Raw genomic sequence first — 11,668 nt, 5'->3', positions numbered from 1 at the left:
TCCTCCTCCTCCTCCTCCTCCTCCTCCTCCTCCTCTTCTTCTTCCTCTTCTTCCTCTTCCTCTTCTCCTTCCTCTTCTTCCGCTTCTTCTTCTTCTTCCTTGAATAAGAGACCACCAAGGAAGTCTGGAGTTGTTATGTAAACAGGCAATGGCAACCTCTTTACATACCTTGCCCTGAAAACCCTCCATGGTTGCCATAAGTCGGCTGAAACTTGGTGACACAACTACTAAGCCACGTATTTGTTGGCCACAGAATATATAGTTCTACCCTTGGTGGCAGATCCTAACCATCTTTTCTTGGGCAGAACACATTTCTGCCAGCAGGAACTGGGGGGCAATTATTCCCAATTCTCTTCTTCTCCTCTCCCACTGTAGATCTCTACTTTTCCTCCCTACTGTTCTTCCATACTGTTCAGTGACCCACATAGACTTAAAGCAGATGATAAGCAGGTAGTTTGCCATTGCCTTCTTCTGCAGAGTGTTCCTTTCTGGTCTCCCACCCCAGTACTCACCCTGCTTAGCTTCCAAGATTGGATGAGATCAGACCATACCAGATGCCACCTTCCTGCAGATATAGATAGTCAGTTGTGAAGCATATGAAGCTCTTGCCAGGTATGAAGCAATATCATATAGTTGTGTCATCTGGTGCAACCAGAGCATTATTGTTTGGAAGCCTTTTCTGTACATCGTATTTTACCACAAAGAAGTCTAGGGTTGTTACCCAAGCAGGCAATGACCAACTACCTCTGTATGTTCCTTGCCTTGAAAACCCTCTGGGGTTGCCATAAGTCAGCTGGGACTTGACTGGACTTTCCACCACTGCATATAAGTGAAGATCCGTCAGTTGTTATCACTAGGCAACAAGTGCTCAATATTTGACCTTAGCTTTGAGGATCTTCCATCATGTGCACAAAACTCCAATGACAACTCTCTTTGGAATTTTTCACACTCAAAAGAGTTGTTGTGTAATGACATGTACACTTATGTAATCCGCAGCAGCAGGAAGTGCACTTGGAACCAGTGTTCCCTCTAAGCTGAGTTAGTGTGAGCTAGCTCACAGTTTTTTAGACTCCGGCTCACACATTTTTGTCTTAGCTCAGGAAAGATGGCTCCAGAGCAAACTAATGTATGCAGTAGCCAAATCGCTTGCTTACAGCTTTAATACCAGTAGCTCACAAAGTAGATTTTTTGCTCACAAGACTCCACAGCTTAGAGGGAACATTGCTTGGAACCATAGTCTTGGGCTTCACGACTTCTCCCATCTTGCTGCAGCCCACAGTGCAGCTCCTGGAGTAGCATGAGAGGGGAGTTGGAGATTTATTGTGGGAGCAGGGTATCGGTGGAAATAGCCCATCCCTTTGCATGCCTGGAAATGACTGGAGGAATCCAACCCATAGAGATGGGTAGAGTTGCCCCACAACACGTAGGCAAGCATCTCATGTGTGGTGCTCCCTTCATTTCCTTGGATTCGTCTCTCTTCCTGGATTACCTTCTTGTACTCAGCGGTTCCCCTCATCAGCATGGAAATAGCCAGGAATGTGCCCTCTGGTACATTTCCCTCTTCCATCCAGAAACAGATTATCACTCCCTACACCAGAGGACCCCAGTGTGGTGCCCATGGGCACTGTGGTGCCTGTGGGTGCCATGATGCCCGCCAACACCTTTTCTGGTGCATTCTGGTGTGCATTCAGCATAAACGGAGCCGTATCATTTAAGCCAAATACAGATCAGCGAATCTGTATAGCTGTATAAAAAGGTAAAGGTTCCCTTGCTCGAAAGCCAGTCGAATCCGGCTCTAGGGTTGCGGTGCTCATCTCCGTTTCAAAGCTGAAGAGGCAGCCATTTTATGGTTTGCTCCGCCTCCTTCCGCAGTTATTCTGTGGCAGCCGTTTTGTGGCCATGTCCACCATGCTCTGTCAGGATTTCAATGGTGCCCACTAGGCCTGCAGTTCAGCGTCTTAACCACTTGAGCCACCGCAACTGTATAGCTGTATAGCTGAGCCTAAATAAAGCCGATTTTTAAAAAGCTTTTATTCGGGATCAGCCAGGGTGGCAGGAGTGGTGATCCTGGGCTGGCTCCACTTGCAGCTTGGTTTAAACAAAGCTGCAAGAGGAGTCAGCCCCAGCCAAGGTGGTACAGAGCTCTCACCTCCCGCCACCCCAGCTGATCCTCCCTTGCCTCCCTGCCACACACAGGTCCTGGGGCCAGCTTCTCCTGCAGTGCAGTTTAAACCATGCTGCGGGAGAAGCCAAGCCATCCTCAGTGCCAGGCTGGCTGTTTTTTTAATCAATTTTTTTCTTGTCAGGTCTATTGGACCCGAAAAATTCGGGATTTCTGGAAAATCCCGGATCCGAATACCATGTCCCGGATGTTTCGGAAATATCGAAATTATTTCGGGTCCAGTAGACCTGAACCTAAAAATACTATGTTGTTGGGTTTTTTTGCACACCCCTAATGCCCCCAGAGGCTTAAAAGGGTTAGGGACTGCTGCCCTTCACATTGACTAAATAGGTCACTGCTTCTGAGCCTCAACAGAGCAGAGCCAGAGGATCTAGAACATCATGAGACCTTTTCTACGTTTCACTTCAGCAATAAAAGAAATTATTTGTAGTCAGAACGAGTTTATCAGATGAAGGCATCCTCTAGATGTATTGTGTGTACTGCCCCAAGAAATTCTTGGATATTTGGGAACAGCTGAGAATGTTCTTTCAATTTCATGCTTTCCAGGGTTGGACTGGTCTGAAGACAGTGGTGAAGAATGGGAGGAATGGGAGCAAAGTTCACCGTACCAGGTTGCGTGGTCTATCCGAGAAGCCCTCAGATACGAAAGGAGTCAGTAAGTACATGGGATTTCATGGTACAAGAATGAGAAATTATGGGATAGTAAGTAGCACGCCTATTCAAATACTCTGTAAACTCTTTTGCTGTTCCGGAGGGGAGTAAGTGGAAGGAAGTGCTGGTGGATTGAGAAGGAAGAAGTTAAGTCTTTTCTCCTCTCTCCTCTACCCCCTTTCTCCCCCACCCCCACTTCTTAGACCAGACAGATTTTACACCACTACCCCTGAGTTCTACACCATCTTATACTTTTAGCTATAAAATAATGTGTTTTCTTATATAGCATTAGGTATTTTATTATATTTATGTATTAGAATGTTTGTTTTCATGATGTCACCCGCTCTGAGCCTGGACACAGGGAGAGCGGGATACAAATCCAATAAAAACAAACTAACAAACAAATAAGGTTTAATCTGAACCTCATGATCAGAACCTCCACATTCTCGGGGTTGGGTCCCATAGGTCCGTTCTGCTAACGGCAGTGCCTTCCACTCGCTCAAGTCAACAACAATAAAAAGCAGTAACAGGGCTATTGTCACCAATCTGAAAATACCTGGGCAAATAGGTAGGTTTTACTGTAGGTCTTGGGCAGTGGTGCTCTGTATTCTTGGTGCTTGGGGGGGGGCAACAGTGGGAGGGCTTCTGGAATTCTGGCCCCACTGGTGGACCTCCTGATGGCACCTGGGCTTGGGCCCACTGTGTGACACAGAGTGTTGGACTATATGGGCCATTGGTCTGATCCCACATGGCTTCTCTTATGTGGTCTTATGTTCTTACTGTGCAGTGGAAATGATATCAATCAGGCGTGGATAGATAGGAGAGGGCATTCCAAAGATGGAGGCTTAAGTGACAGATGAACCTGTTGTCTGGTTAAAAAATGTCTAAAGTTTGCTGTGGGAGCTGAGCTCAGAATTAAAGCAGCCAAACACAACCAGCAGTGTTCTTGTTCCTTGACATCAGCAGTGGTTCTGGCTAGTGTTCTTTTATGACCCCGTTCAATGAGTTGTTGCAGTGTGGAAACATCGCGTAGAATCTGGCTGCAAAGAGTCCTGTATTGCACAAAGTCTCCGGTTGCGAGTTTGTGCTAGCAGGGGATATTACATCAGCACTCGCAACTTAAGTTTCTGCTGCTAAGCTTGCAGAACAGTCACCGTAGTGGGATGAGGCAGAGAGTCATTGTACAAAACTGTTGCGTGTCGTGGCCCTGAGGGGAAGAGAGGCAATGCAGCAGCAGTGAGGAGGGCAAAGCTGGAAGATACGCTTTGTGCCGTTTAAGGGCCTTTTGAGCACAAAACCGACGATATTAGATTCATTTGAATTAGCCCGTGTTGTGTGTAAAGGTAGACATAGCTATCTAGAGATCTCATCGGAGCTCGGAAGCGAAGCAGGATCTGTTCTTGGATGGGAGACCACCAAGGAAGGCTGGGGTTGCTACGCAGAGGAAGGCCATGGCAAGCCACCTCTGCTCATCTCTTGCTGTGGAAACCCCCTGGCTCCGGGTTGGTTGTGACTTAATGGCATACAATTAAAGGAAGCAAAAAGGGCTGGGGAAGCAAGGTTCCCCCAGTATTCAGGGCTTCTCCCCGACCTGATGTCATCACGTAGCGTGGGGGGGACCCTCTGGTTCAAAGGCTGGTTTTACCATAGAGTTTTGCTCTTAAACCAGAGCGTCCCCGTGCGACGCCCCCAGCGTGATGACATCACTTCCGGGTGATGTCATCACATCGGTGACGTCCCGGAACGCCCCCCAAATCCCTCTGCTGGTGCGACGATGGGACCTGGCAGCCCTAACTATAATACAACTGTTGGTCTTCAAGGTGTCACTGGGCTTTTTGTTGGTGATGTTGTTTCCACTTCTCAAGAGGGGATGTTCAACAGTCTGAGGACTATGGCTGAAAAAGTTTCACCTGTTGGTCTTCCACAACATGGTTTGAACCCAAACCTGAGGTGTGTCTCTGTAAATCTTAAAAGGGACAAGAGGGGTAGTTTGTGACGTCCTGACCCACATATAACCCATGACCTGAGAGAGAAGTTTAAGAGGGTGGTGGGCACTCTCTGTGAGTGAACACCCCTGATGTAAAAGAACAGACACCGTTCAGTTCGGGGTCTAGAACCCTGCTGCTGTAGTTTGCAGTAGCTGAAGCACCTGGACAGTCTGCAAGGGCATTCCCACTTAGGGCATGTTACAGTAGTCTAATCTTGATGTTGGTAAAGCATGTCTGACTTGCCAGATCATTACCCCCTCCCCCCTCCCCACTGTATCCTTCCGACCCACATGGCTATTATTCTACAAAGTTCCCCCAGCCCCAGCAATAAACATTCCCCGAGTCAGGAACTGCTGCTAGGGGGAAGGGAAGATCGGTAGTCGGAAGCACTTTTTGCCAGTAGATCATGGGATCCACCCGCAGGTGTACAGAGGGGCCACCAGGTCCAGGTTCCTGTATGAAGGTGCAGAGACACCATTTTAATGTTTTATATATGGTGCTATAATGCCTGCCATTAGCATTGGAATCGTCCTATATTACATACGGTTGTGTCCAGTGTTCCCTCTAACCAGAGTCAGTGTGAGCTAGCTCACAGGTTTTTTAACCTCCGGCTCCCACATTTTTGTCTTAGCTCAGGAAGGATGGCTCCAGAGCAAATTAATTTATGCGGTAGTCAAATCGCTCACTCACAACATAAATGGCAGTAGCTCACAAAGCAGAATTTTTGCTCACAGGACTCCACAGCTTAGAGGGAGCATTGGTTGTGTCCTAAGAAAATGTGATTTTGGTGTTAAATGTATGACCTCTGCGGGAATACAGACGATGGACCTTCTGACTGTGAAAACCCTCGGGTGTTCTTTAAATTGGAAACCATCCCCCTCCCTGTATATTCAGTCCCAGCCCATGTGGAAGCTAACACGGATTCTGTGCACATATTTATTTATTTATTTATTGTACTTATACCCCGCCCTCCCCCGTGGGCTCAGGGCGGCTTACAGAGGCAAGAACACTTGCCATGGTAAAACAATCATATACATAACAATTTAAAACATATACTACATATTAAAATCTCAAGTTAGATCTTAAATAAACAAAGTGCTCAGTGCCATTCATACTCAAAAGATGGCGGATCATCTGTCCAAAGTCCCAAGGAGATGGCAGAAGGATTGTTCCATAATAGATGTTTCATCGGGACCTCAGGGCGGTGGTAGTATAGTAGGGGCGGCGGCTCCTACTCGAAAGCCTGGCGGAAGAGCTCCGTCTTGCAGGCCCTGCGGAACTGCATCAGATCCCGCAGGGCCCTGATCTCCTCCGGGAGCTCATTCCACCAGGTAGGAGGCGCCACCGAAAAGGCCCTGGTCCTCGTGGCGGCTAGTTTGACCTCCTTGGGGCCCGGGATGGTTAGTAAGTTTTGGGCCCCTGACCGTAGTGCTCTTGGGGGAACATACGGGGAAAGGCGGTCCCTCAGGTTTCATGATAATGTGACCTTTGAATCCCCCCTCCCTGACTTCTCTCCCTCCCCCCCAAATCCCCAGGTTGGACGACAACAGCGATGCCAGCGGCAGGCGTTCTCGCATTTCCCAACTTTGCACTTACTTCCAGCAGAAATATAAGCACCTCTGCCGCCTGGAGCGAGCGGAATCGCGTCAAAGGAAATGCCAACATACGTTCCGGAAAGCATTGCTGCGGGCAGCCAGCAGAGAGCCGGAATGCGCTGGACAGTTGATGCGAGAACTCCGAAGAGCTTCGTGTGGTCGGACCAGGTGAGAAACCGCCTCGCGCACCTCTGCGGCAGCACGACATCAGCAGTAATGAACACGTGAGCATGCGCACACATATCCCAGTGACTTCAGAACCCTGAATGAAAGCTTTTGTAGAAGAAGCAAAAAAATGTTAAAACCCCCCCCACAAATGTTCTAGGAAGCCAATCATAAGCTATGGGAGACCACCAAGGAAGACCTTGGCTGCTATGCAGAGGAAGGCGGTGGCAGTGGAAAACCACCTCTGCTTATCTCTTGTCTTGACAGGGGTGGTGGGGTCTAGGGGTTGACAGTGGCAGACTGTTAAGCTATGGGAGACCACCAAGGAAGATCTGGGCTGCTATCCAGAGGAAGGCAGTGGAAAACCACCTCTGCTTGTCTCTTGTCTTGACAGGGGTGGAGTCTAGGGGTTGACAGTGGCAGACTGTGTTTTAACTTGATCTGTAAATGTGTCCACTGGAATTGCTGTTCACCACCCTGAGCCCTGTGCACAGAGGAGGGGCAGTCTATAAGTCAAAGTTATAGATATAAATAAATAATCTGGAGAATCGGGTTTGATTCCTCACTCTTCCACATGAGGCCTGCTGGGTGACCTTGGGCCAGTCCCAGTTCTCTCCGAACTCTCTCAGCCCCACCTGCCTCCCTGGGTGCCTGTTGTGGTGGGAGGAAGGGAAAGGCGATCGTCAGCTGCTTTGAGACACATGAGCCCTGATAGCTGACCTCTGTCCAGTCCCAGTTCTCTCAGGACTCTCTCAGCCCCACCAGCCTCACTGGGTGCCTATTGTGGGGAGAGGAAGGGAAGGCGATTCTTTGAGACACATGAGGCCTGCTGGGTGACCTCGGACCAGACATGGTTCTCTCAGAACTCTCTCAGCCCCACCTGCCTCACAAGGTGCCTGTTGTGGGGAGAGAAGGGAAGGCAACTGTAAGCCACTTTGGGATCCCTTAAGGTAGAGAAAAACTAGCTTTAAAAACCTACTCTTCTTCTTCTAGACAACACCCCATGAGGTGTTGCCATGACTTGGCTGCACTTGTTATTATTATAATTATGGAACATTAAAGCACTTTAGTTCCCCACATGCTGAGACAGAAGGTCCTTGGTTCAATCTCTGGCATCTCCAGCTAAAAAGGTCACAGTAGCAGGTGACGTGGAGGACCTCTGCCTGAGACCCTGGAGAGCTGCTGCCAGCCAGTGCAGACAGTGCCAACTTTGACAGATCAAAGGTCTGACTCAGCAGAAGGCAACATCTCGTGTTTACGTGCCCTCAGGAGACAGTGACTCTGTAAATTGGGGTTGTTCGTGCGGACAACAAAGCCCATCAAGCAGAAAGTGGGTGTAAATTTTCATAGCAATCAACATTCCGGTAGATATTCGGAATCATAAGCCTGCTGTATGAAACTTTGGAAACTCATCTTTTGAACTGGAAAAGCACCTCTTGTGGCTGACAGTCATGAATGTTTTATTTCCCCAAAACTGGAAGTAGCAACATGTAGAGCATTCTCCCCGGAGATAAACCTTTGGGACTCATTTGGGAATGATGTGGGTGTGGAGTTTGAATTCATCCCGTCTCCAGCTTTACACGCAGGACTGTGCTGCAAAAGCTGAGCACTGTGGCCCCCAGCTGGGCTTCACAATGCGAAGACTCAAAATGGCAAGACTCAAGGCAATTTGCACCTTAAAGACCACCTAGGTTTACCGGGTATGATCTTTCTGTATTTGATGAAGGGAGCGTTGACTCTCGAAAGTTTATACCTCAAAAATCTTGTTGGTTTCTAAGGTGCTACAGGACTTGAACCTGTTTTACTGAGGACCAACATGGGCTTCAGTTCCGTCTGACGCTGAGCCGACAGCGTCTTCTGGACAGTTTTCAACGCACAGCCAAAGTAGAATAAATCACTTTTATTCAGTTTTTCACATGCATTCATAAGAGTTCTTTACTCACATCTTTGTGATCTAATTCCTTTCACTGGCTTATGGTGAAAAGGATGCGTGTCCCCACTCCTTGCGTTGGAAGATAACAAAGGCCACGGGAAGAGAGCTGTAACTCTAATCCTTGCGCCTTTCTGAGTGCCGGATGCTGTGGGATGTCTAACTAAAGACTTCAATTCCCAGGAGCCACTGCTCTTAAAGATATATATGGCAGTTCTGCTTAACTACAGTTTAAACGCTGGCTGGGGGCAGCACAGCTTCCCTCCTGAAACTAGTCTCAAATAGGGCTGCCGGGTCCCTACCTTTTGCTGGCAGGGTCTCCAGCCCGCTCCCCTGGATGTTCTGGTCACCATAGAGTTGTTAGCCAAATGCTAGAGCGTCCTCCCTGCGACGTGCCTGGCGCAATGATGTTACCTCTGGGTTATGTCATCGTGCCAGGCACATGGGGTGCAATCAGCATCTTTGGGGGGGCGTGTTGGTCCTTAAATTGGGGAAAACCCCTACCCTATCAGGGGGATAGCAACCCTAGCCTCAAAGTGGGTTGGCTGTTTTTCCTCTCCCCAGCCTGCCAACAGGTCCTGGGTCCTGGCTGTCTGAGGAACGCTCTCTGTATTGCTGGTGAAAGATATTAAAATTAATTGTGCTAATGCAGCTGGGTTCCCCCCCCCTAATAATCATTTTAAAAAGGAAAGGTCGTCGCTTAAAGGTAGAGCACACGCTTTGCCTGCAAGCCGTCCCGGCTTTGATCTTTGGCAGCTTCGTTTAAAAATAAAAAGTCTTGGAGTTGCAGGGCTGGGAAAGAGAAACTGAAGCCAAACTGGCCACTCTGGGCTAGATCAGTTAATGATCTGACGGGAAGCAACAAGCAGCCTCATATGCTCAAAGACAAGCATGCGGAATGTAATAGTCTGATGCAGAAAGTGATCACTGCCTGTCTTCATCCAGTTCTTTCTAAGCATCTGTGGTTTGCTTAGTATGTGGATATGGAGCAAATGGTTCTATCTCCCCCCCCCCACCCCAAATCAAGTCATGGCTAGCTTAAGGTGACCTCATAAGCCTCTGTGTAGCAGTCCTGGACTTCCTTGGTTTCCCATCCATAGGGTTGCCAGGCCTTGTTGACATGCTGGCGGGGGGTGGGAGGAAGCCTTCTGGGAGCAGGGCGGGGCTCCGAGGTGTGATGACATCATGCCAAAGTGACGTCATCACATCGGGGACATTGTGTGGTGATGCTCTGGTTTAAAGGCAAAGCTCTGTGGTAAAATTGCCCTCAGACCATAGAGTTGCCCCAAAACCAGAGCGTCGCAATGATGTAACTTCTGGGTGACATCATCACGTTGGGGACATCGCTGTTAAAGGATTGCCCCAAAACTGGGGGATTCCCTGCCTGGGCCTGGGGAATGGCAACCTGACCCATCCAAGTACACACCACGGCCAACCCAGCTTAGCTTCTAATGTCTGACAAGGTCAGGCTACTCTGGGCTATCCAGGTCAGGGTTTTATCAGTCCTAGAGAAGGTTTATTATTTATTAGAGTTGCGTTTGGATTTTGCATTTTTTCTGGCATTTTATCTTGTCGAGCAGCCCTTCAGTATCCCTTTTAGACACTTCGTCCAGCGATTTGTGCTTAGAAACCTCTCTTTGTAAGAAGAAGTAGTGCTTATTTAAAAAAAGAAACAGGAAACGTGTATACTCTGGATTTGCTGCTTTTGGAGCAGATGCCTTAAATGCTCAATTGATATTTAGTGCTGAGGTAAAGCTGGTCAAAAACTCTGTTGGCTGATGTGTGTGAGAATTTCAGGTTGTTTTAATGTGACAAAATAGCTCTGCTGCCACAGCATGCATTGGGGGGGGTACTTAGGGTTGCTAGGTCCCCCCCCCGGCCACTGATGGGGGCTGGGGGGCAAGGTTGCTAGATCCTGGTTGGTAAACTGCTGGAGATTTGGGGACAGAGCCTGGGGAGGACAGGGACCTCAGAGGGGTACAATGCCGTGGAGTCCACTCTCCAAAGCATCCATTTTCTTCCGGGGGAACTGATCTCTGTAGCCTGGAGAGGAGCTGCGATTCCAAGGGGTCCCCAGGTCCCACCTGGAGGCTGGCATCCCTAGCAGGTACCTGGCTCTAGTGTTTGGAATGATAGGGAGGTAGAAGGAGGCCAAATCCCAGTGTTGCGTCTTTGGCGGCAGCTTCTGTTATGCTTGTGTTACTCATCCGGGCAATTGACTTCTGGGTCTGGAGGGCTAGCACAAAGAGAGTGCTTTAGAAATCGAGTGAAAATTACTCCTGGGAGCAACTCAACTCAGTGGTTGGCTAGGTGGAACAGGAATTCTCAAACGATCACCCATTTGCTGAAAGAGCTGCTCTGGCGACCCATCTTCTTCCTTCCAGATGCAATTCAAAGTGCTGGTTCTTTAAGGCCCTAAATGGCACCTGAAGAACTGTGTCGTACGTCCCCCCCCCCCTGTACTATCCAGCCTGCTAGTTAAGATCTGTCTCCCAAGGTGTTAAATAGAGAAAGGGCACATTCTGTGGTGGCACCTAGCCTTTGGACTTCACTTTCTTTTAGGTGCCAGGTCAAAAACACATAATTTTAATCAGGCTCTTAATGAGGGGTTATAGCTTCACATAACAGACACAAACAATCATAACATATACATACATACTAACGTGCAAACAGATACATGGAGGTTATTTTCATTTTTACCAATATTTATACTGATGCCTATTCCACCTTAATAACAATTTCTCATGAACTGTGTAAGCAACTTTTCTGTCTCTGTCATCCTAACAGGTATATATTTCATTTAGTAAACTCTTAGTCTGTCTCTTGCAAACTTGCCTACATATGTTTATCATACCAGTTATAGAACCGTGACCAAGTATTCTCGAATGTCGAATCTGTTGCACCTTTTATCAATAAAGTCAATTTATCCAATTCCGCAGCCTCCAAGATTTTGTTTACAAGTTCTCGTTGTGTTGGTATCTCCGGTAATTTCCAATATTTTGCACAGAGAATTCTAGCAGCCGTAGTTAAAAAAACAATCAAATAGCAATCATCTTTGTTAGAATTATCAGGTAGAATATTCAACAACAAAGCCTGTGGTGTAAATGGTACTACAGTACCTAGTACCTTTTGCAAGATTTCGTGTATTTCTTATTTC

The 11,668-nt window shown here is 48.0% G+C and overlaps 1 protein-coding gene across 1 annotated transcript in view; it reads left to right on the top strand.

The window, feature by feature from the left end:
• INO80D (INO80 complex subunit D) overlaps positions 1 to 11,668 on the top strand; it is a 33,141-nt gene that overhangs the window by 3,949 nt on the left and 17,524 nt on the right. The window contains exons 3-4 of the mRNA XM_015415997.1: positions 2,729 to 2,837; positions 6,357 to 6,584. Coding sequence (XP_015271483.1) covers positions 2,729 to 2,837; positions 6,357 to 6,584 — 337 coding nt within the window. The remainder of the gene's footprint in view (positions 1 to 2,728; positions 2,838 to 6,356; positions 6,585 to 11,668) is intronic.

The sequence above is a fragment of the Gekko japonicus genome, unplaced genomic scaffold, assembly GCF_001447785.1.
Source record: "Gekko japonicus isolate JY-2015 unplaced genomic scaffold, Gekko_japonicus_V1.1 scaffold123, whole genome shotgun sequence".
NCBI lineage: Eukaryota > Metazoa > Chordata > Lepidosauria > Squamata > Gekkonidae > Gekko > Gekko japonicus.
The sequence above is the reverse complement of the archived record's forward strand: the minus strand, read 5'-3'. Positions and strand labels throughout refer to the sequence as shown.